Source organism: Leuciscus leuciscus (genome assembly GCF_965113295.1).
Source record: "Leuciscus leuciscus genome assembly, chromosome: 1".
In the NCBI taxonomy this organism is placed as follows: domain Eukaryota; kingdom Metazoa; phylum Chordata; class Actinopteri; order Cypriniformes; family Leuciscidae; genus Leuciscus; species Leuciscus leuciscus.
This window is the reverse complement of record NC_138725.1, coordinates 72767330-72794276: the sequence shown is the minus strand read 5'-3', so window position 1 is coordinate 72794276 and position 26947 is coordinate 72767330. Positions and strand designations below refer to the sequence as shown.

At 38.2% G+C, this 26947-nt stretch overlaps 1 protein-coding gene across 2 annotated transcripts in view; it reads right to left on the bottom strand.

Moving 5' to 3' along the window:
• Window positions 1–24870, bottom strand: part of LOC309509895 (uncharacterized protein) — a 328406-nt gene extending 303536 nt beyond the window's left edge. For both annotated transcript variants that reach the window (XM_082184865.1, XM_082184866.1), the window contains exons 1-5: window positions 24763–24870; window positions 18557–18850; window positions 16447–16563; window positions 8066–8191; window positions 5244–7172 (exon numbers count right to left, since the gene is read on the bottom strand). In XM_082184865.1, the coding sequence (XP_082040991.1) occupies window positions 5244–7172; window positions 8066–8191; window positions 16447–16563; window positions 18557–18813 (2429 nt within the window). In that variant the 5' untranslated portion in view covers window positions 18814–18850; window positions 24763–24870. The remainder of the gene's footprint in view (window positions 1–5243; window positions 7173–8065; window positions 8192–16446; window positions 16564–18556; window positions 18851–24762) is intronic.
• Window positions 24871–26947: the final 2077 nt, after the last annotated feature.

Below are 26947 nucleotides of genomic sequence, written 5' to 3'. Positions count from 1 at the left end.
TTGTTGAGACCATTGTAAACTCTAGAGCCCCCTCCACGAGGAAACTTTATGCATTTAAATGGAAAATTTTTATTTTATGGTGCAGAGAACATCAGTTGGACCCAGTTAACTGCCCAGTGGCTTCAGTACTGGAGTTCCTCCAGAATCGTTTCTCTGACGGGCTCTCCCCGTCCACGCTTAAGGTCTATGTGGCGGCTATATCAGCCTTCCACATGCCTTTAGGGGTGGGCACGCTGGGGACACACCCACTCATAATTCGTTTCCTTCGTGGAGCCAGGAGGATGAGGCCTGCTATCCAGCCTAGGGTCCCCACGTGGGACCTGGCAGTGGTCCTCGAAGGTTTATCCCTGGCACCCTTCGAACCCCTGGATAAGGTGTCTGAGAAATTTTTATCCTTTAAGGTAGCCTTCCTGCTCGCTATTACTTCCCTGAAACGAGTTGGCGACCTGCAGGCGCTATCTGTGGCTCCCTCTTGCCTCGAGTTCTCTCCTGGCAGAGTGAGAGCCATTCTCCACCCTAGACCTGGCTACGTGCCTAAGGTGCCCACAAATGTGGCACGGTCTATAATCCTTCCGGCCTTTCATCCTCCACCGCATGTGTCGGCTGATCAAGCTAAGTTACACTTGTTATGCCCGGTCCGAGCTCTTGAGGCCTATGTACATAGGACCTCGGGCTGGAGGAAGTCGGACCAGCTGTTTGTGTGTTTTGGGTTATCCAAGAAGGGCTCCCCGGTCTCCAAGCAGACTATTAGCAAGTGGCTAGTAGAGGCTATTTCTTCAGCTTACGAGGTGCGCAATCTGCCTTCACCTCTCCTGATAAAAGCTCACTCAACCAGAGGAGTGGCATCCTCTAGAGCCTTGCTAGCAGGGGTTTCTCTTCAAGAGGTCTGTGATGCCGCTGGCTGGGCCTCCCCACACACCTTCATCAAACATTACAGTCTGGATCTGTCCTCTACACCAGGTTCACAAGTTCTCATGTCTTGAGTGTGCCAGATTGCTTCACACCAGGGCAGGGTCTCTCAGTGTGGCGGCATGGGTATTCGTTCCCCAAAGTATCGAGTATCGATGCAGCGGGAGTTCCCTTTACGAAAGGGAACGTCTCGGGTTACGTATGTAACCCTCGTTCCCTGAGTAGGGAACGAGACGCTGCATCTCTCGGCCACACTTTTCGTGCTCCTGAGAACGACTTGCTTCGACCCTTTAAAAGCTGATACGGCTATGTTCCGTTGCCCTTTTATAGCTTCCGGATCACCGTCACATGCAACGTCACGAGTGACGAGCACCAATCAAGATTGGAATAGTTCCATTACAGACTTCAGACGCGTCATGCCGAGGGCATTCCCCAAAGTATCGAGTATCGATGCAGCGTCTCGTTCCCTACTCAGGGAACGAGGGTTACATACGTAACCCGAGACGTTTTTCCTGCACTGAAAAATGTTTGGCAACTGCCAAAGCCTTATTTGATCAGTGAGTGATGTAGATAACGTCTGCACTTGCAACAGGGAGCACATTACTGAAAGAACGAGCAGAGAGAGAGAGCCCCGGTCGCGAGCGTGCGCATATTTATCAAAATCAATTGAGAATTGACACGATGGTAAAAGATCGGAAGACCAAAGTTTCACGTGGAGCATTCGGATATTTTTTTTCTGAATTACCGCTGGATGTGAATTGTGGTAAAAAAATTAATAAAAACAACATTCCGCCCATTCAGGAGTTAGCTGACATAAAAAAAAAAAAACCTTTCAATAAACAAAACAAAACCTATCCAATGATGAAATGTTTTCTGTGTTGACACAAATCTTGTGCGATGGCCTAACTGCCGGGATATGTTTGTAGCAGAGTTTGTGCTGAATACAATGTAATCAGATTTTAGCCATGCAAATGTCATAAGTAACAGAAATAAGCACAAATGTCAGAGCATGTCAGAACACCTCCAGGGCCCAGAATACACCTCAGACCCTAGAGGGTTAAACAACGTGGCACAGGACGTGAAAATGATAACTGCGTCGGACTGAAACTAGAAAAAAAACACTTGCGTCAAGCTTGGCTCTGCATTGCGCCGGGCGTAAGATAGGGCCCTATATGTATGTATCCTTTGTTTAAACAACATTAACCAAATTGTATTTCTTTATTTAATAATAAAATTAGCCTATTACTATAACATGCAGTTTCAACTACATCAAATATTAGGTTGTTTCATTATTGTTCAACAAATGTCAATAGCTCTTTTTTTATTTTTCATGTAGGCTTATTAGGAAATTACCATAATTGTAGTATTTCATCCGCACTGTTAATTGACATTAGCCCCACTTACGTTTCAAAATGTGGCAATTGCAACTGTTTTTTAAAATGTCCCTTTGTGCCACCTGGCGGTCATTTCGCGAATGACTTTGAAATGCAACTGGTTTATTTTTTTTTACTTGTTTACTAGCGTGGTGGTAATAGGCATTTTGGTTGACTACCTACTGTATAAGGCAGTTCCCTTTCAAGGGAACTTGCACTGCATCAATAACGACACTATGGGGAACACCTCTTAGCGTAGCGAGTCTGAGGTATGAATTAAACTAGTCCAATTCTATTGGCGTTGCGTGATGACGTAACGTGTGACGATATACACTAGTGTTGTCAAAAATATCGATATTTCGATAAATATCGATACTGAAATATCTGAAAGGTACCAATACTAATTTCCCGAAGTATCGATACTAGCCGAGCTGTCACTTTCACTTCTCTCCAAAGGCGCATTGACAAACATCGCACGCGCACTTGTCTCATTCGCTCTGGTTAAATAGCAAAAGTGAAGTAAATGGGGCCGATCACACCTGACGCGTTTTTTGCAGTGAGAGGCGCCTATTTTCAATTGGTTTCTAGCGAGCGTTCTGCGCGCTGTTTATGCGCCTGCTGCGCCTCGCGGGCCTTCCGTTTTAGTGATGAAAGCTAGTTGCTTGAACGCACTGATGATGGAGGATAAACTTGTGGTGCTCTCGCGGGTTACCAGGAGCTTAACGACTTCATGAACCGTAACTACCACAATGTTAACAGAAAGTAAATAAAGTTAATAAAAGGCTGATTTGACGTTTACTTGACTGACACGACAGCTGTTTCAGTGGTTGCCAAGCAACATAAAAAATGCAGCGCACTGCTCGTTCTGTGTGATGGTAAGTGCTATGTGCCTCGCGGTTTCGAACCTGAAAAACACGTTAGGTGTGATCGGGGCCTAATATAGCAAAGCACCTGAAAGACCGACACCCGGATCTATATAAATAATTTCGAGAGGTTGGTAACTCTTCTCATTTTAACATTTCTGAAACATTAACCAAGTTGGCCTAGTATTGTTGTTGATATGAGTGTGTGTTGTCTCGTTTTTTCACCGTAATTCTTAAAGTTAATATAATCTGACTGAGGAATCTTAGACAAGTAAATATTTTAACTGTGGTCAAATGTAAATTAACTTGTGCTTATTTAACTTTATTCAAAAAAATATTATTTAATTCTGCAATTTGCCTTTATTAGCGATTATCATTTGATTACACAGATACTAATTAAACTAAACTGAGCTAGACAATGACATCTCTGAATTCAATAATGAAATGCCTTTAACTAAAAATTGAATGTTTAATCTTATTATTATACATTACTGACACGCTATCCTCCAATTTGATACTGTTAAGTGCTTTGACACAATCTTTATTGTTAAAAGCACTATATAAATAAAGGTGACTTGACTTCATGTCGATCCAGTGAGCATTGTTTTACGTGTGATGCACACACGTTTGCTGTTCATCAAATAACGTTAATGTATTAACCAGCATTTATGCTTTTGAACAAGTGCACTACCTCAGGACATTTTTGTTCATGTAAAATATACCTCATTGTAGTGTTGTCACGATACTAGAATTTCTAACTTCGATACGATACCTTGAAAAATATCGATATTCGATACCATTTTCGATACCACGGAGAAAAAAACTGTCACAATATTAAGGGGGTATTTTTTTTTACTTAAAGCTAAATATAACAAGTCTAGAACATGACAATGAGGTAGTGTTGCACGGTGCACCGATACTTCAAAAGTATCGCGATTCTCGGAAATTAAAAACGTCATGATACCTACATTTATTAGTATCGATACTTCTAAGAATGCCCGCGTTCCAGATTTGTAAGGGACGTATTTCATGTTGGTGTGTGCAACGCACGCTTCCAGTGCCTCCCTATGGACGTCTGTTTTTTTTCTCCTCACGCACGCAGCAAAGAAGCTGCAGCAGCAGGGCTCGAATTTCGGCGCGGGATAGCGGGTGTCGGGATAGACGGAATTGTCACTTGCATAATCGGGCCAGCATTGCATCATGAGTAACTAAGTTTACCATTTGCACGTCTTTTTAAGTCTTACCAGTTTAAACATTCGCGCGAATTTAAACTATTCGGTACTTGCGCGCTGTCTGAGAGATGTTTTTTTTCTCTGCACACATACATAGAGTAAAGCCGCCTCACAAACAGCTTGTGGGTAACAAAAGTTATTTTTCGTGGATTATATCGCTTTAACAGTCAAAAACATGCGAAAATTATGTCAATTTTCGGTCTTGGTGAGTGTCCTCTAAACACAGTCGGTTATGCCTTAAATAAGCATAAATCGCACGTGACCGTATAATGAACACAGGATCCGTGCACTAGCTCTTACAGTGACAGCAGCCATATGTGTCTGTCATTAATTTGGTTGTCAAAACAACAAAACATAGCTTTCATTTTAAGGAATCAGGATTAATAGCCTGATGTATTTTATTTAGTCAGGACTAAAATACTACCCAGTGTTATTTTACATTTGGTTACTTTATTCAGTCTCTGTATTTCTGAATACCAGTCTGAGACCTAAGCAAAAACTTTTCTCTTTATTTCTCTTTATTGGTATCTTTATTCTATTGTATTTATTTGTGCTACTTTTTTTCAATTTAATTCAAAGATTGAAATCAAGCTTCCTTGAGTTGTGTAAATTCTTAAGAACAAAATTACCCCATTGTAAAAATGCAATGAGTGCAGCATACATTTAGGCGAGATACATGTAATAAAATTAAAAAAGTCTAAACTCCCCCCTCAAATTAAAAATTGATATTGATATTTGAGAGTATTTCTCCCTTTTCAGGAAAAGTATTGAAAAAGTATCGAAATCGCAATTCTTGACTTGGTATCGGTATCGAAACAATTTTGGTATCGTGACAACACTACTGTATCTTCATATTTCATACTTACAGAGCTTTTCTGCAGTTCCTCACAGCAGGTAACAGTCTCCATCGACCCTCTTTTGATTTGAATTTGTACTTTTTAAGGTCAAGCTCATCCAGCACCTCCTCTGACATCAGGTTTGCCAAAGTAGAACATTGTGCAAGAGAAAGATTTTTGCTTTTCGTTGTAGACTTTAAAAACCTCTGCATTTCTTTAACAACAGAATTATCCTTCATCTCAATCAAGCAGTGTGACAGATTCATCCATCTTTCAGGACTGACATTGTTTTTTCGACCTCGTTTGAGGCTGTAGATTATCTTCTCTCTGCTCTCTGGGTTGTTCTCTGTGTGAATCAGCACATCCTGTAAGAGCCTCTGATTGGACTCCAGCGAGATGCCATGAAGAAATCGAAGGAAAAGATCCAGGTGTCCATTTTTACTGTTCAATGCTTTATTCATTGCTCCCTTCAGAAACACATCCAGAGGAACATTTCTAGACTGAGTTCTGGACTTTCCTGTCAGGAACATTTTCAGAACTTCACTGTTCTTGTGTAAAAAGCAGAAAAACACATACAGTGCTGCAAAAAACTCCTGAAAGCTCAGATGAACAAAGCTGTAAACCTTCCTGTGATAAATCACAGATTCCTCTCTGAAGATCTCAGTGCAAATCCCAGAATACACTGAGGCGTCAGTGACGTCTATGCCACTCTCTCTCAGGTCCTCCTCATAGAACATCACATTGCCCTTCATCAACTGATTGAAAGCCAGTTCAGCAAGTTTCACAATCACGTCTCTGTTGGACTGCAGGAGTTTCTCTGGATCTCTCTCTTCATACTTCTGGTTCCTCATATGAGTTTGAATGAGGAGGAAGTGTATGTACATTTCAGTCAGAGTTTGAGGGATTTCTACTCTAAGATTTTGTTTCAGGATGTTTTGAAGCACAGTGGCTGAGATCCAGCAGAAGATGGGTATGTGGCACATGATGTGGAGGCTTCTTGCTTTTTTAATGTGTGAGATGATTCTGCTGGCTTTACGCTTGTCACTGATTCTCTTCCTGAAATATTCCTCCTTCTGAAGGTCATTGAATCCCTGAATTTCTGTCACACGGTTGATGTAGTTAGATGGGATCTGATTGGCTGCTGCTGGTCTGGTGGTGATCCAGATGAGAGCAGAGGGAAGCAGATCTCCTTTCATGAGGTTTGACATCAACACACCCACTGATGAAGACTCAGTCACATTAGACACTTTCTCACTGTCTGAAAACTTCAGTGTCAACCTGCTTTCATCCAGACCATCAAAGATGAACACAACTGTACATTCATCATAAATCTTTGAGTCCAGATGTTGAAGTTCAGGATGAAAGTCCAGCAGAAGTCTGTGAAGACTGTACTGATGATCTTGAATCAAGTTCAGCTCTCTAAATGGAAGCACAAACATGAAATCTACATCCTGATTGGCTTTTCCCTCGGCCCAGTCCAGAATGAACTTCTGCACAGAGACGGTTTTTCCGATTCCAGCGATGCCTTTAGTAAGAACAGTCTTGATTTTGTCTTTCTTCTCTCTTCTCTCCTCATATCCAGGTTCAGGTGAAGGATTAAAGATGTCATTGCAGTGGATTGGAGTGTCTTGGAGTGTCTTGTAACTTTTCTCCATCAGTAGCACCTCATGTTCTTCATTCACTCCTTCACTCTCTCCCTCTATGATGTACAGCTGTGTGTAAATCCTGTCCAGGAAGGTTTGATTCTCTTGCTGTTTGATTCCCTCAAAAACCCTCTCGTATCTGTTCTTCATGCTGGTTTTGTGCTGGTCTTTGACTCTCTTAAGATCATCATGCACTGGCTGGTGAGAATAGAGCTGCAGGGCTGCTTCTGTGTCATGATGACTGATGTGTTTCTGACAGGAGGAGGATGTGCTGGTCTGACAGGAGACATATCTGATCTGGTCAGCTCTCCCACCACTGAAAAGACATTATGGACTGCATTTACATTTAAGATGAACACAGAGACAAAAACAAATAGGATAGATCTTTATAAAATTTGAGAAAATATTTTTAATGTCATATTGGAAAACATCTTATTTGGTTCTTATTGAATCTTATTTAAAAACATGCAACATTTAGAAAGAAGTGTCCATTTAAGAGTTTATCTTTTGCGGCTAATTCATGGTAACACTTTATTTTGTTGGTCCCTTTAGACACTGTAAGTAACATTGTACCTACATGTCAACTATCAGTCATTAGAGTATTAGTAGACTGTCTGCCTAATATCTGCTAACACTTTATTTTGATGCTCCCCAACAGATATTCTACTGACTATAAGTAACTTTGCAAGTGCGTCAATTTATTCTACCAACCTGAAAAGTATCCCTACCAGTCTACTAATATTCTAATGAGAGTTAGTTGGCATGTAAGTGCAATGTTACTATAGTCAACAGAATGTCTAAAGCAGACCATCAGAATAAAATGTAACCCAATTTTGTGTTCTTGAGTTTCTCAAGGTTCTGTTCTAAGACCAATATTGTGTCTTATATACTGTAGATTAATGATGCACAGCAGGAATTTAAAGGCAAATAATGACCTGTATATTTTTACCTTTATATTTAAGCACTAACTAAAAATAAAAACAATGTTTTTATCAAAGGCCTTGCTGAAAATTTCTTTAAAGTAGATGTTTTTTTTTACATCATGATTATTATTACTGTGATGTACTTGTTATTTTAATTTTTTTTTTACAACTTTGGTTCTTGTGTAAAATGTTCCACCCTACATGATTACACTCAGAAAAGGTCAAAGGGCACTTCTCAATTTCTGAATTCAGGGGACTGAAATACAGAGTTGCACATGATACTCACACAGGGTCAGAGGTCACAGCAGGTCCATCACTGAGATTAGGCGGCAGACCAATGGAGTTGTTACTCTTCATAGACACACAGCTAGATATCGGAGATGCTGCTCTCTTTCTCTTCTTGCTGATGATACTGAGAAAAGGACATTAATATTTCATATTGCTTCTTTAAAGTTTATCTGTATGATCTATTAAATGAACACCTGTCAATGCTAGAATTTGTATAACATATAGTTTTAAAAAGAAAACATAGGTATTGTTAACAGTATTGCTTTAAAATGCATACTTTAACCAATTATAAAATAAAATGTAAGAAAACTAACCAGAGCCACTTTGCATGTGAAATACTTTCTGAATGAGAGGGATACAACTGGGAGCCCAGCTGTCTGAGATCCAAGTAGCCAAGACAAAATCTGATTTAAATAGGCCCATCAATAGATCAATGTTAACCCTCACTGCAATACACTTGGATAGTGTATAGACCTAACTTGCATCAGGTAACACTTTACAATAACAGTACATGAATAATCATGTATTAATTCCTGAATCAATAGTTACTTCAACATGAACTCAAGATTAGTGAAAATATGAACTAATCATGAACCAATGAAGAGCTATCCTTATTCATTCATGAATAACAGCAGTACATGTTTGATAGTTAATGCATTAATTAACATTTCACGAGTTCACACTTACATACAATTAGAGGGAGTAAAGTTTAATGCGTATGTGGCGTGCTGTCCGGGGGGAGGGCTCCGAGCTCGGAGTTCGGCCCGAACCCAGTGTCCCCCCGTATGTAAATGGTTAGGACTAGAAGTGTGGAGAAGGGGTGGTGGAGGGATGCTGCTAAACTGTCAACGAATTGAGGTGAGACTGCTGAATATATATCGTTGATTGCTGAGTGCTCTCCACTCGTGTTAATTATCTGCACGTGCTCCTCCCAAACTTTGTTAACCCTCTGAGGTCGAGAAACGCGCCGACGCGTTTTGCTGGATTTTTTTCACATAGCAGCAACATAAACTTAAATTACTCCGTCATTTATGGTTATACAGAAAAAAGAAATATAAAAAAATAATCTGTGATATTTCTACTTTTGTATGTGTCCACTTACAATCAAATCAAAACATTGTGCTTTTGTAAAATAAAGAAAATAAACAGGGTGTGCGTTCTGCCTCTCCGTCGCGGTGAACTTTTTTTTCTTGAGCACGTCTATAAACTGAAACAAAACTCAGCGAATACTTCTCACACATTTATGAGCCATATACCTTTATACACATTTAAGTGTGTACTTTTAAATGATCGGATTCAAACTGAAAACAAATATTCTCTGTTTAAGTAATTTGTATAAAACCAACAGGATGTCCAGTATCTCAAACGCTTGCTAATTACTTTTTAATTCGACACGCCCACTCGCGCAAAAGTGATTCACATGCAAATCTCCACATGGAACGCGAACGCCCTCGTTACCTCAAACACAAAACACCAAAACACTTGACAAGTCTCTGCTTTTCGTCGAGTTTGGAAGACGCGCTGTGAGCTTACATTGGATTTACATCAGAAGAAGAAGAACGCGATTTGAAGACAAGAAAGATGTAAGGTAAGAAATTCTTACTTATTAGTTTATGGTATTGTTGCATAAACTTCACATTGCAGTTGAACTGTTGCTAGATATATGGTGAATATTATACTATTTAGACCCGTGTTTCCTGTTAAATACTGTTTGTGGATATCTGCTCAAACATAGATATGTATAACCATAATGTTTAATATTTTGGAGCGCGATGGCGTTTGAATGTATCATATTTTGGAGCGCGCTGTGGGTTTTAATGTATCATATTTTGGAGCGCGATTGCGTTTGAAAGGAAAAATGCACCAAACATTAGGCTTTATGTTTTTACTATTATCTCATTTCATATCATCATAACAAATGGAAACATTTGAAGTAACATATGATAATCAATATATTTTTCTCTAGCGTAGTTGTTCTTGAAATCTTTTGGAAGATTTAATTTATTGTTATTATTATTTTATGCAGCACTGCGTAGCCTATGCCTACAAGGCCTATATTCATGTTCATTATATATTGTTGGAAACGTGTGTGTGTGCGTGTATTCTGTGAATTTTAAAAAGAAATTTTAACCAGAAAAATCTAAAATCTATTCCCAAAATCGTGCAGCCCTATAGTTTCTCTTGATATCAGTATGTTCACAGTTTTTTCTTTTTTTCCTTTTTCTTTCAGGGACCAGATGCAACTGAGTCCTGCTGACTTCAACATTCACATGAGTCTCTGTACATGAACATGGTAAAGTGAAAATCAAACACCTTGGAAATGAAAGGTATGTACAATGTTTTTAGGAATGGCACAAAGGTCTCTGTCTTTGGATCATTGTTTTCAATGTGCTCTTTTGTCATTTGTATTTTTGGATTGTGTTGTGTTGTAAATAAATCCAAACAATCTAAAAGCCATTCTTTTTTAAATCTCCTCATTCTTTGTGCAAGGTTGCTCTGAATGACAGGGCCTGATCGCTCCTAATAGGGCAGTTAGGGGAGTGTCTTTGTCTTTCTCAGGTGTGAAAAGCTTACATATTCATGAGATGATCACGCCTCTTCGCATATGGCTTTGTCACACAAAACACGTCTTAGAAATTTTAAATCAATATATTGTCTAATCTGAATGAGCAGTCAGGGTGATTTTCACATAGTTTTGGAGCAAATATTCTAGGCTATGTCATACAATTTTCAAAAGTCTTGTGAAGAAATAATCAGTATGGGTTTCATGGCCTTATTTCAGTGAGAATTTTTTTTGGGATTTTCACAAACCACGCATAAATGTCATTATCTCAAAACTACAAACTTTTACATACATGCTGCTGATATATTATTGTAGCAGAGTTTGTGCTGAATACAGTGTAATTAGACTTTAGCCATGAAAATGTCACTAGTAACAGTAAAAAACACAAATGTCAGAGCATGTCAGACCACCTCCAGGGCCCAGAAAACAGCTCAGACCTCAGAGGGTTAATAAAACATAATTTAGGGGTAAACTAAATTAATCAGTCACCGTAAGAATAAATAAGTACTCTGAATTTGAATTAAACGTGATTTAATAATAACTGTCATAATTTAAACTGTAATATCATAATCTGCCACCTGCAGCTTTGTGACAAATAATTGGAATGGCACATTATTATTTGGCCATTAATTACACAGATCTAATCAAATGTGGAAAATAGACTAATAACTACCACTAATCATTTTTATTTGATCCCAACCATTTTCAGATTTTTATAGAACTACAGAACTTCCCAGAACTCAAGAATGTAGGGTTTGTTTCTGATGGGACACTCATTAGTGGCGCAATTTAGGTGCTCTTGCCGCAATATATGCTTCGATTAGCATTAGCTTATGGACGTGCCCTATTTTACATGTAAACATGCCTTATGTGTGTCTTTACAGGTATGTTTGTGCATATGTTTAATTATATAAATAAAAATAAAAGAACAACAAATAATTTGTATCTTTGGTTTTTGTACTAGAGGTGAATAAGGATGGCACTGTTAGTGCAAATGTATATTCATATATTAGTTAATGATTTGTGACATCATTGTGTCATGACTTTACTTGAGGGGGCACATAATAATTTTTAACTCATTATTAAATAACCATACAGTAATGCAACTAATGACAATTGTTTATTTTGTCATGACTGCTTGAGGGGGCACATTTCATTAAAAATGAAAATTCTGTCATCATTTGCTCACCCTCAAGTTGTTTCAAACCTGTATGAATTTCTGTCTTCTGCTGAACACAAAAGAAGATATTTTGAAGAATGTCGGTAGCCAAAATGTTGATGTACCCCATTGACTTCCATAGTATTTTTTTAATGCATTATTTTGTCATGACTTTGAGGGGGCAGATCATAGTTAATTCACTGCCAGGCAGTCTAGTTGAGGAACGACCACTCCCCAAAAAGACAAAGGACTTTCTGGAAATTAACATTTTGAACTCTCTCTTGTGAAATTTACATCCCCATCCTAGACGCATGTCTCACCTCAGTATCGTCCTAATCTACATTGCTTTCCCTTGACCCCCTCTTCCCCCATTCCTTCTCTCCATCATGCTGAGATCACCCAAATTCACCCAAAAATCGAGATGGTTTAATATGAACAATTATCATACAACACTATACATGTTTGGTATCATTTGAAATCTCTCAGTGCGAATGGTACAATGGTCTCATCCCCACAGAAGTAAACCAAAAGCTAATAAAGGTTTTAGGAGTTTAGAGATATATTGTTTACAGAGGAGGGTGGGTCTTTCATGCAAATTGCATTCTGTCCTCAAAAGGTGTAAACTCTGGAGACCGTGATTAATGCAAATTCCCATTGTTAGCAAATGTTTCCATTTGAAAGAGGTTTCTGCCCCGGTCTGAGTATCTAAAAGAAATGCCTCAAGAGGCTCAGGGCGATTTGTAATTAGATCAGCCCTTTCAGACACTCAGCATTATTGTCACAGTGTCTGGGTTGTGTTCCCTGGGTCACCACTAGATGTCCTCCTTCCCCACGGTGTATGTAACAATTGAACTACATTCCCCACTATCCTTGTCTCTTCATTGCACTCAGCTGTCCCTTGTCACTCATTATTACACTCAGCCTATTCCCCATGAGTATTGTCATTTACCTGTGTATTTATACCCTGTCTGTTTTAGGGTGTTTTTCCACTGGGTTCGTTTACTGCGGTCCGAACCCGAGTGCGCTAGTTCCCGGCGCCCCCCGCAGCGTTGGTCTGGTTTCACACTCAATTAGTTGTATCGAACCCAGGTGCGTTTGCAGTGATCTTACGTCATCGCAAACGCACACGGAAAACGCATGGAGAATACAACTCGACTGAGCATAGATGTAATCTGTCTGTTTTTTTGGTGCTATTATGCACAACATAGTGAGAGACAACTACGTTTATGTTCATTACATGGTGTAATTCAGCACATATCCAGGGGACGCCGTGTTTCTGCTGCTCGCAGAAGATTTTTCACTGATGCGACAGTGATACGCATGCGCGGGATACTATACTTCCTGAACAAGCACGCACCCGAGTCCGTGTTGCTTGCACATTAACGCGAACCGCGCCACGGTTCGGGAGCAACCGAGCTCAGACCACCTCCTCCAGGTAGTCTCGGGTTCGGTACTCTAGTGCGCACCCGGGTCCGATGACAGCGTTCACATTAGCGATTTTTCATGCGAACCGTGCCCCGGTCCGCACTAAACTGCCAGTGTGAAAGCGCCCTTAGTATGTGTTACGGAGTCCTTGTTATATGTCACTGACACTTCGCAAGTCTGTTCCTTGTCTGTTCTTGTTCTGTTCCTTGTTTGTTTATTTTGTATCTTTGGACTGCTAATATGGATTTTGACCCCTGCATGGATGACGACGATTTGGATTGCCCTACTAATAAAATTGCTGCTTCTGGATCCACCTGTTTCTCTCCCTTTCCTGTATGTATGTAGCCTATACTATTTTCCTGAGTCAGGCATCTTTTACTCTTTATCTCTGAGCATTTGATGTTTTGTATTGATTATCTTTGAATTGATTATGTAATTGGCATGATACATTGACCTGACATAAGAAATTGTTACATTTGATTTTATTCTGACTTGCTCTAAAATTATTTTCCAAAGTAGATTACGCGAATGCGTATGTTACCGCAAATCTGAGTCAGGTTAGTAACAGACTAAAGTCCAGTTTTGAGTGGAGCATAGGGCACACCAACTGCAATTTTAGAGTTCCGGCTAATATTTGGCACTAATTCAAGTGTACTTGGGCTGTAAGACTAAAAAGGGAATTTCCGTTTAGGACAGCAAAATGTTGCTCGACCAAACTAAATAGGGCGAGTCTTACCTCTGTTTTATTGTAATGTACACTCTAAGTGTACGTGGGAAACCATGGCATGACCAAACCAAAGCTACTACCAGAGAAGTCAAATTGGTCGGCTTATATCTGTAGTAGTGGTCATGACCCCTGTTATTTTACCCCTGAAAATGTTATTTTAATTCAAGTGTATGCAGATCCATGGGGGCTATACAACATATCTAAGATAGAGTAAGCGGGAATGTGGCCATCTAAGATATTAGCTAATTACCTCTGTTTAGTGACCAAAACTGACGAGTTTGTGATCGTGAGACCCGCGTTAAATGGCCGGCTCGAGGACCTCAAATCTTTAAATCATAGATTCCTAATGAACGGGTAAAATATAAAGTTAAGAGTTGAATAGAATAATCAAATGTGTAGCTAAACTATAATAAAAATGACTGATAACCTGTTGGCATTCCAACCTAAACTCGAGGTTGTGATAAAATGGAGTCCGATAAAAGTTTATTTGGAACTAAATTACTTTACCGTGATGAAAAGACGCGCAGTAAACTTTACTGGGTAACACTTTACAATAAGGTTCATTAGTTAACATTAGTTAAAGTATTAACTAACATGAACTAACAATGAGCAAAACATTTGTTACAGTATTTACTCATGTTTGTTAATGTTAGTTAATAAGAATCCAGCTGTTCATTGTTTGTTCATGTTAGTTCACAATACATTAACTAATGTTAACAAATACAACCTTTGATTTTAATAATGTATTAATAAATGTTGAAATTAATATTAACTAAGATGAATAAATGCTGAAGAAGTGGAGTTCATTCTTAGTTCATGTTAACTAAGGTAGTTAAAGTAACAACATGTAACTTTTCAACCTTCATAATATATTTCCAAGACCCTTGTGATAGTACATCGACTTACAATAGGTTGAATGAGACGTCTGCCAGAGCCTGACGGGGTCTGTATCGCTTTTACTGGCACTATGTAACTTCGGGGTGCGGGTAGTAACCAGCGCTCAAAAAGAACTACAAAATTCGACTGCTTTACGGCATACGTCACTTCGCCCACCACTTCCTCAAATGTGGCCAACCAGCGCGTTTGTTTTCGTACGTCTGTTTTCGTCATGGCTGAAGCAGCAGCGAAACGTAAGAAGCCAAAGGTTTTGTCGGAGTAGAGTCGGAAGAGGAAAAGGGAGAGTGATAAACTGAAAGGCAGGACGAGGATCAATATTGGTCGAGCGTGTGCTCGCTGGCGTGAGCTTATGGAGGAGGAGAGTTACCAGACCGATGCTGACTTGGCCGTCATGCTGTTGAACTAGTAAGTAACTGTAAATTGCTTGCATACTATCTATAGTTTTTCTAATCTGTTGTCTGCCTGGCTACGTTACGGAAACTATCTGGTCCTCCATTTATTTATCTTCATGAATCAGCTAGTAGATGAGCGAATTATCAATCTGGTAGCTAGTAAACACTAACATGGTAGTTTTAGATGGTTAGGATGCTATCGCTATCATTCTCGTTCAGATTTGAGCATTGCAATCGACATGCAAATCGCAAATGTTTGAGTTAAAATGTTTAGTCTAATAAACATGTATAAATTATGAAAGGGGGAAGATTAATATTATCATTGCCCATATGAAAAAAACCTGCATGCTTCATATACAGTAACCGTAAATCATTTTACGACAGCGGTAATGGACAATTCCGCTTCCAACCTGTAGGGCGACCGCAGAGGAAAAGTTCCATGTTGTTGCTTTAACTAATGTTAACCAATGAACCTTATTGTAAATTGTTACCCTTTACTGCGAAAAGACGCGCAGTGAACCTTCATCCGCTTATCGGAAACTGATGTTGGACCGATTGGGCAGGCCTTACACTTTCAAATACACATGTACTAGTGCAACTAGTGTTTAGCCCAGTTAAGTGATGTTGTGTGGTCAGAGAACAGAGGAACAGTATCATCACGGCCTGTGTCTGGATGGAGAGTGAACTGTATTTAAATTGTTATTTTCTCCATGTTTATATTCTAATTTCTGATTACAACTTATATCTTTGTGTCTATCAGACTCATGGTTAGACTACATTTATACATCGTCAGCATGGAAAGTGAATAGATACTGGTCTCTTTAACTCTTTCCCCGCCAGCATTTTTATTTATTTATAATTTTCACAAACGTTTCATGGCCCCCAGAATATTTTGTTGTATGAATTTCTGAACATTCAATATATCAAAAGGCTTTTATAATGACCTGTATATTTAAAGGATTGTTGTCATGGGCATCCAAAAGAGAAATGACAGTCAGAAGCGCTAACAAAAAAAAAAACAAAAAAAAATTCTTTCTAAAGAATAAAGGCTAAGGACCTTTAATGCCGAAATAAAAGTTTTTTTGCAATCTTTCTGTACAATCTTGGTTTTGTGTTTAATGTTCCACCCTACATGTTTACACTCAGAGAGGGTCAAAGGGCACTTCTCAATTTCTGAATTCAGGGACTGAAATATAGAGTTGCACATGATACTCACACAGGGTCAGAGGTCACAGCAGGTCCATCACTGAGATTAGGCGGCAGACCAATGGAGTTGTTACTCTTCATAGACACACAGCTAGATATCGGAGATGCTGCTCTCTTTCTCTGCTTGCTGATGAAAAAAAGACATAAGACAAAAAGGCTGAAAAAGACATTCATATTTCAAATTGCTTCTTTAAAGTGTATCTGTATGCTCTATTAAATGAACACTGAACACTTAAATGATGGCGGATTCCGTCAATGGCGGGGAAGCATTAATTGGCCACAACTGACACATGTGTTTTTTACTGTTCTCATCAGTCTCTTTTAAAGACCTTCCAAGGAACTGATGAGGCTCCTGATATGTGTATTATGTGAATATTACTCCAAATCCTAAAAATTAATCTGCATTAAAAGTCCTTTTACTTTTTTGGATATGCAAAGTCTTGGTTGGACCTTCGATAAAGACTGAAAAAATCTGAATTTGTGTTTCGAAAATTGATGCAAAAAAACATGTTTTATATTTTCATTTTTGGCAAATGTAAAGGCACTTTCACACCAAAAGTGAAATGAATAAGCCTCAGGCTGAAAGAAATGCAAAATCACAACAGTATAGTAGAGGGTGCAGTAAAAAAAAAAAAAAAAAAAAAAAAGTTTTTAGTTATTCTGCCATTCTGGAATGAAGAAGAATAGATTGCAAGAGAAGAAAGTTCGACACACTTACTTTAGCAATAATATAATAATAAATAATATAAATAGTAATAAATAATAAATACAAAAACTGAACATAAATAATTAAATAGATAAAATACAAAGTATATTTGTGTAATTTAATATCTTTAATTATTGCAGGTTTCCATAATACTCTGAGATTGCACTTTTGCAAGTTTTTATTAATGTTGAGTGATACTGAATCTGTGAGATGAGTAAATGCCTGTTCACATTAGTCTAGAACTGGAATAAACCCAGCGCACACAACGCCTCTGCACATGATTTCTCTCAACATGAGGACAGACGAGTTGTCTGTCAATAAATGGAAAAACAAAGCAACTTGTGTTACTTATTTGAAAAAGTAACTCAGATATTTTAAGTAATGAAGTAATGAGTTACTTTACTAGTTATTAAAAAAAAGTAATTGATCACGTAACTCAAGTTACTTGCAATGCGTTACTCCCCAACACTGGATGTAACGATATATTTTTCAGCATCAGACGTTTTCAGATTCCACACATGTAATGGTGCGGATGTAAAAAATTATTTTAATATGCAAAACTGTTACCCAATCATAGCAGTGGATGTTTACTTTAAGTCTTGATAAAGTCTCTAAAAATCTGTACATCATATTATAAGTGCTGTTATGCAGATGTTCTGTGCATTTGCTTCATAATTAATTAATTTATAATTAAATCCACAGTTTCATGCATTCATCTATTTGAGGTACAATTTAAAATGTGAATGTGATGTAAATTAATTTGTTGCTCTTTAAAACTTAAGGTGCAAGAATGCGTCACTTTAGCGGAAATGACGAACTACTGCGTCGCCCCGATGGACTGATGATGAGCGACGCCTCACAAGGTTTTGCTAAGTTGCATTTAAGTTTAAAAATCAGTGATTCTTATGTCAAAAGGACAGCAAAGAGGATTTTACGTAAAACTAAAGACTCAATGACCTCTTTCATAAAAAGTAGCCAATGAGGTATTTGTTTCACTTGTTTAATGTCTTGAAAACATGACTAAAGCAGATTAGCATTGGAAGCCGACTATGTATTGCTATGTATTGACTATGTATATCTGCTGATGTGTTTGGGCTATGTTCATTTATGAATACAGTTCTCACGGTGTAAACAAGACAAGCCTAAGAATGAAAACATCTGTTTCAAGGAGCTGACCTGTGTCTGTGTTGTTGTGAAGACAGCTGCACATATTGTCTCACATATACAGTAAGTCACCTGACACCTTTCTCTGATCATTAAATCACTTCACTGGGACTCAGTTCAGACAGTTTTAGACCCTCAGTGGGTGACCAGCATCTTTTCTTTTTGTCTTTTAAAGTGATTTACTTTTCAGAGAGAACCTCAGTGAGTGATTCACCATGTTTCATTCAATAATTTCACTTCCACTACTCACACAGGGTCAGAGGTCACAGCAGGTCCATCGCTGAGATCAGGCGGCAGACCAATGGAGATGTTACTCTTCATAGACACACAGCTGAACTCTGGAGATGCTGCTCTCTGAGTGTGAACAGAAGCCTCCTCCTCTCTCTCCTCATACACACTCATTCCACAGGCCGACTTCTGCTTCTCTCTCTCCTCACACACACTCATTTCACTGGCCGACTTCTGCTTCTCTCTCTCCTCACACACACTCATTTCACTGGCCGACATCTTCTCTTCCTGCTAGATGAGAGGTTTGATTTCAGGCCTGTATGTGGATGAAGAGAACATATACACTGAATTTTGACATGAAATTAAAATTTAAAATGAATTAGTGGGTTTTACGGGTATCGTTTTAATAGTACCACTAATTCACTTCACTGAGTGCTTCAAAATGTGATTTTGGACATTTACGAAAAACCTGGATTACTGAATGAGTTTATTGTTTAGCAACATGTAAGATGTTGGTGTTTTGTTTGTGATTAATAAAATACAGACTTTGCTCTTGCTTCTATCTGTTTTTATACAGACTGTTTTATGCATTTTTAATGCAATATATTCTTCTTTTTTAATTGAGACTTACAGCACAACCAGCAACAATCATTAGTTAAGTAAAAATGGTTAAATAGTCACATGTGGACCACATAAGTATGGTGACCAAGTAGTGCACAACACAAAGAAATTTAAAAAGCAAACATAAGTTCACAACAAAATGAAAACAAGCCACAACACAAAGGAAATGCTCCTGAACACTAGAGGGTTCTCGGAGCGTGTTAAAGTTAAGTTAGTTTTAGCAGAGATGTGCTGTGTTCAAAATCACTCCTTACACCCTCATTCACTATTCCCTACATCACTCCACTAATATAGTTCAGTTGAAGGAGTGAATGAAAGTGAGTGAGTAAATCTGGACACTGAGTTCGCCGGAAGGGCTGCTGATTTTTGCATAGTTTGAGCTTGCTGTTAAATAATCAATTGAAACCTGGCAAACTGGCAGCTCCAGTAGTAATGAAAAGATTTATCCTGAACTCTGCTATGGAAACTAACATGTATAAATCGTAATTAAACAGTTTAATAATCAATTAAAAAGGAATTTATATCTGTATGATAATATGCTGGATCAGCACGGTTTGGAAAATGGATGGATGATTGATTCAGCTGCGGCGCCATCTCCGACTCTCAAAGTGCATTATGGGTATTCTCTAGGCGTTGAGCGTATATCAGGGCTGCGGTGAAGTAAATAAGTATTGTGATACTTGGTGCCACAGTGACACTCTTGTCCCAAAAAGTATTGCTCCCCCACCTGCCAAATCCCACTTTAACCACTGGTCATAATGCATGTATGAATATATCCAAACAAAACAATTGACCCTCAATACATGATTGGAATGATCGTGTCGGAATGAACGGAAATGAACGACTTCCGGTCCAATGGCTGTCATTTTGTGTGCAGTGGAAAGGCGGCTAAAAGGTGCTCTAAGCGATCCCGGGAGTCGTAACTTCTTGTTGACATTCGAATTGTTGTCAAACAAAACGGAGGCTAGCTAGACCCTCCCTCCTCCTCATCCCGTCTCCTCCCTCCTCCCCTCCCTTCCGGCATAAAGGAAAGTCAAAATAGTCACTACAAACAAAGTTAAGTTTTACTGATACTTCATTCAATGTGTAATGTCGCCAAGTTAGATAAATGCTTTTATATATTGCAGAACAGAATGCAGAAAAAGAGAAACATTATCTTAATATCGTTTCGCCACCTGAGGTTATAACTATAGCTCCCATACAAGGACGCAATAATAGCAAGATAACGTTAGCTTCGCGTTTCCCAGTGAGCATAAACAACGGCGGCGGCGTAAACAAATTTAGTCAAAGTTGTCAATAGCCTATAAATGAACATTCAAATTCATAACAAACCGTGGGTGAAAACAATAATTCACACAAATTGTCGCCCTACTGTGAATTTGCTTGATCATTTACAATAGAGATTGATCGCTAGCTGCTAGAAACATATATGTTGTATTCACCAAAGTTAACGCTGACTGCATAGTTCTAGCTAACTACATCCTTGTGTTGGTTTGGCGAACATGAACGTCAGTTTAGAAAGAAAAATGGATTTACCTGTTCTGCAAAAACAGAGCAACTGAATGTCGGATCGGAAGCCCTTCTGCCAGCGGAGTTCTCGCCACCTTTCAAAGGTTTTTCAGATGTAAATTCGGGACTTCACGCGTTCTTTATCCTTGTCCCTTATCCTTGTCCCTCTTCTTTGCAATTTGTTCATCGAAACGTCGTCTCTTTGGTCGTGTGTCAGCCATAATTCAAACTTCCCTCTTCATGCTTCTCTCTCCTCCACACACCCCCTTCATGTGTACGCGCACTAACCCCCAAACCGCACCCCTCAAATACTTCTTGTCGGTGATTGGCTGGAGCACTGTTTGTTGTGTTTCGTGGTGCGGGTGAGCCCAGTTTGTTTTTGTTGCCGTTTGTGGAGCCTGTGGTGTCTAGAGAGACCGCGTTTTTTTTACAGTGTGTTCAGGGGACAGGCAGCTAGCGGATAGTGAGGAGATGTTTGCTGTATGTGACAAAAAATGTTTGGGCCTAAAAAACGCGTCGCATCACTTAGAGCACCTTTAACCCTCTGGGGACCAAAAACGCGCCCGCGCGTTTTGCTCGTTTTTTTTTTTAGCAATGAAAAATAAACACAAAATGCTCTGTTAATTTTGATCTTTCATTTTCGTGTAATACATCAATCGATCCTGTTCAGTTTCTATTTTTTTTCTGTATACTCACAATACAAATAAAGTGTTTTGCTTTTTGACAAATAAAGAAAAACTAACATGATGCTATTTCTGCCTTCTCTCTGTCAGTAAACTCCCATTTGAAACGCGTTCGAAAATTATCTATAACTCCGCGAAAATTCAGTCAAACAGGCAAACAGACCCACGGGCATAAAGCTTGAGATCGCAGCTTTTAAATGAAGTAATTTATATAAAAAACAAATATTATCAGCTTCTGTAATCTGTATAAAAAGAGAGCGACTCCAGTCGAGCTCATTACGAGCCATTCAAAAGTAATTTGACCACGCCCCGGAGAGCGCGTGCTATTCAAACGCAAATTCTGAGAACCATTTCAGTCTGTGAAACGCCCCCACATCAGCTGTAAACAAAGAGGCATAATATAGCCTACCTTATGGAGAAAATTTTCCGTGCTGATATGAGGAGCAGATCCCGCTGAGGAGTGAGGTAGGCTAAGTTATCCTTTCTCAAGTGTTAATGTGGAATAACGTTATGGAATAACGTTGTAGGCTTATGTAAACAAAAAGATGAATCGCGTTTCTATAATATGAATCGCGCGTCTATTTGTAAAGAGTGTTTAGCCTAAATATGAATCGCGCGTCTGTGTGTGAAAGAATAAACTGCTTTTACAGTTACAGTTACTGCGTTACAGTCAGGCGAAGTATGAAAGACAACATTTTGTTGACTAGATTTGGGTACAGTTTTTACTGTAGAATATACTGTCACATCAAATAAGCTTTTCTGCTCATATATATAAAATACTATTTTGTCAAAAATAAAGTCATAGACTAAGATGTTCCAATGTTGGCTATATTCAAACTAATGAATACATATGATAAAATGTAGGCCTATAATGTTTTGTTTGTTTTTTTTACAAAGAAAGAGTACTTTTTTGCAGAAATATTGCTGAAATTGTAATTATTGTTGTAATTGTAACCTTTTTAATAAAATAGCAAAACATATTTACAAGATAGATGTAAGCAAAATCTTAAATGGTCAATATAAGTCTTCTTCAAAATATATATTTTGTCCTTGCATTGTGGCTCAGTCAGTGTCACACCTGAATGAATGGCTAATTATGCAGAGTCATTATGCAGAGTGGGTGGGACTAAGGTGTAAACTACTCCTCCCCCTCGCATTTTGGCTTTCCAAGCAAAACCTGTTTTACACCATTTAAATCAATGTATTTTTTTTGGTGAACGATAAAGCAAGACTATTTTCACATAATTTTGAAGCTAGAACTGAAAGGGACAACATCCATTAGTCAAAAGTCTTGTGGGCACATATTTTGTATGAGTTTTGTGGTCTTATTTCAGCAACTTTCATTTTTATTTTTTTAAATAACCACGCATAAACATTATTCTCTTAAAAATACAAACATCTACATACATGTTGCTCGCATATTATGGTAGGCCTGTTTGTGCTATATAGAGTGAATTTACACCTTTGCCATTAACATGTTTATAAATAACTGAAAAAAGCACAAATGTCAGAGCATGTCAGAACATCTCAAGGGCCCCAAAAACAGCTTGGTCCCCAGAGGGTTAAAGGGTCATGAAACCCTAAACCAAATTTTCTGAGATTTTAACAGAGGTGTGTTAAACACCATTGAAGACAATGTTAGCATCTGTTAGATTTAATAGTAGGGGGAAAATGGTTAATGGTTTTTTTTCCCCGCTATTTTCATCTTCCGGGTTTAAAATCTTCATCGTGTGGCACAGCACTATAGTACTTTGATGACTCATCGGTGTCTCATTATTATTCATGTACTGAGTTTTCTTATCCAATGAGAAGACACTTGCTCTTAATTATTCATTACACCACGTGGAACTTTCCAATGACAGACATGTCAAACTGTGATATCGCGTAGTAGATGAGAGAGGCAATGATGGGACGCGCGTTTGTTTTCGTGGTGCAAAAGTTCCAGTGCATCTTTCCCCGCGATGCTGCCCGGGCTAGACTCTGACTGCGGGCAGATGGTTGGCCATCAACAACGGCCACATCTAAACTATGTATGTAGCAACCATTCAACGGGAGAATGGTGGACTTCGGCCTTGTACACCAATGCAGGTTGTGATGCTGTCCCGAGGACTTTTCTATCGCTTCAGAGGTGTGTGTGTGTGTGTGTCTAAAATGTAACCCTGACCGTTTTACTTGCCTTTTGCTAAATAATCACTCGTTATTAAAATTTAGATATTTAGATAATACGTCAAGTGTATGGAACGTATGCTTACTTTGTGAAAATGTCTGTCACTGTCCATCTTTATTATGTGGGTTTAGGGGGCGCGTAGATCTAGGCTGTGTACGGAACGTTTTTTTTTAAGCGGAAAATGTATTATTTTCAAATTATATGCATTTATAGTGTGCATAGAAACAATTTATATGTTTTAAATACAAGTATGATTACTGTAGGCTAATATATGTAGCAGGGCATTCAGTTACTTTTGAAAGGACAAAAATAAGGTGTCCGTGTATTTCATTAGACTTTAACTTTGCCAGCAATAAACTAAAAAATAAATAAAATCCATTTAAGTTGCATTTTTCAAAAAGATTGTGAGCTAGACTTGAGCTGAAAGAGGGGGGGTTTCATGACCCTTTAAATGTGCAAGGGCCTGTTTACACCTGGTCACTTCATGCGTTTTTTCTGATCAGATATATCTATCAGATTTATCAAAACGATTTACACCTGGTCACATACATGTGTTTTCACAAAACGGATACTTAAATAAACAGGCCCTTAAGGTGATGATACACAGGGTAACTTTTTGAGCAGTATTGCTGGGCAACGTTGCTGTCAACGGGCAACCAGAAGAGACACAGGGCCCACGACCGATCTAAATTATCCAGATAGCAATTTATTGCCCATTTTCAATTGGAAAGTGCCCAAGCAACAATCGCTCGGCAAGATTGCCCAGCAACGTTGCCCTGTGTATCATCACCTTTACACTCTGGTCTTTTCAGAAAACGCATGACGTGGCCAGGTGTAAACAGTCCCATATAAGGGCCGCCAGCCTTTTACATAACTCAACAAAACATGAATTGTATACATTTAAGGTTTGCACACGGGCAATCTGTTGTTATTATTTGGCTCACTTAGGGGCACTGTTTCGGTTCAGTTATTTAAATTTGTGCAAAAGTAAATTTGCTGACTCTCTAAATGTTTTCAGAAGCAGCCTCAACCATGATCGATGCAAACTAGACCAGGGTTTAAAATAAAATAGGCTAGGCTACTATATTGTCCTGTTGGAGGAAAGAAAAACTGCTGAAGTGTAACCGTTTTATGAGTGGCAGTTTCCACCGTGAAGTATCGACATCAACATGTCCTTTAATGGACAAAGTCTATTTAGACGCAAATGATCATTATTACAGCTATAATGAAACGTTAAAGCGAACTTACCGTAACATGTGAAGTTATTTTCTGATTCTGAATACTGCGCTGCTTTGGATGTGTGAATACACACACACACTGCTTTCGGTTTCACTTGAGACTGTTCCCGCTAAAAACACAGCGCGCGCCTCAGGCTGAACGTGATGACGATGGACTACTACGTCCTTTACCTACTAAATACTGCACTGACATAGGACTCGTCTAGTGACACTTAAAATAAAACAAATAATATAACAAATATTTTAATCAATTATTTGTTATATAAATTAATAAATAATATACATACATAGGCTATGTTATAATTCACTTTTCAAATCGAAGGATATAGGTAAATAATGGGCGTTCACTAAATTTGGGACACCTAAGTTCTGATGTGTACAATATCACAGACAAATCAATAGTTCATGGGTCTGACAGAAGAGCATGACAGTAATGTCAAATTATTATTATTTTTTATTGTTGTTGATTGTTATTAGCCTACTTAGTATTTTGAGCATTAAAACAAGTGTGATGTTTGTGATGTATGAATGCAATAAAAAGAGGATTGATTGTAAAACTAAATCTAAAATGTTTTTATTATTATTATTATTATTAGCCTTTTTGTAACAACCTAAAGTTATGAACTGCTTAAAAAAAAAGAAGAAAAAAAAGGACAGTGTGGTTTTGGGCACACTCATCTATGCGTTTCAGATGAAGAAAATAACTAGGGATTTCTGGAGATAGTCTTTCACGGTATAGTTATTAAATTCCTTAGATTCACAATTGAGGATATTTTATATTATTGTTATATATTATTACATATGATTAAAATCCAGGTAATACAACAGAAATAATCCAACACTGGCCTTAACATGAACCATGATTCATGCTGGGGAAAAAGTATTTCTGTCTTGATTGTAAATATAACTATCCATCTACACAAATATACTGTACATCTTTGTAGAACACCTAAGGATCATGGAGTAAAATTATGACAACTAGCTAACTCTCGCCATATGAGCTACATTTAATCAAATAAAAATTGGCCTAATAGACCTACACATTATAAAATTGTCTGTCAGTGTTTTGTATTGAGTAGTCACTATATAATTAAGGGGCTGCCGTCAACTGTTTGATTACCAGCATTCTTCAAAATATCTTATTTTGTGTTCAACTGAAGGGTAAATAAATGATAACTGACTTTTCATGTTTGGGTCAACTAAACCTTCAGGCTAATGTTCTTTAACATGCAGTGGTATTTATCATGCATTGAGTTAACCAATTCAAGACTTGGTACTATAATGTCAATGTTGTGCATAGGACACAAATTGTTTAAATAATAATAATAAAAAAAAGTTATCTGACTCGAGGTATGGTTATATATCTCTTATTTCATTTAACTATTTAAATAATATATAATGAATCAATATAGGCCTATAGAAAATAGGCCCTATTGTGTTCAGCCAACTAAACATACTTTTTTCTGTAATTCATTAGGTAAACATGAATATTTATGTTGTGGCAACTTATAATTTTAACGTAATATTTTGAGTTGCGTGGACTTCAGTCCCTGTTCGTAGAGTTAGTTGCCCGATAAGTTGCCTTATTATTTTAAGTTGACCCAACTTTTTTTTTTTTTTACATTAGAGTTAGGCATTGTTAGGCTGTATGTAATTTGTTTTATGTCTGTACACAAAATGGTTATTGCATATAGGCCTATCATTCTGCAATGAGGTCAAATTGAATGTCCTTTTTACAAACTTAGAATTACTAACATTTATGAACATTTGAATCATTTAATGGTTCATTTATATTTTCTTTACAAGACTCCTCGGTGTTCATCCTTTCAGAAACATTGTGTGATGTACTATGCATTGTGTTTTAGGCTTCCACTTTTGTTGGTGTCACAGGATTGTATTGGGTTTATATTGCGCCGGGTGATAGCAAGTTCGGAATGGCCAAAAATGCTAAACAGGCAAGCAAACATGTTTTGAGACAGAGGCTGTGCAAAGGATTTGGGGTGATTGGATGATACAAAATGAAGGCCACAGAACAAAAGCTGATTTCCAAGGATCCTCCAGATTGAGACCTCTTTCACTGTCTGCCTATGATCCCACTATCCTGTGTGTAAGGTTTTGTGACAGTTAAAGGGTTAAAAAGGCATCTGAAAGTTGAAGTTCAGAGTCAGTTTTAAAGATGTATTTCATTTCTAGCG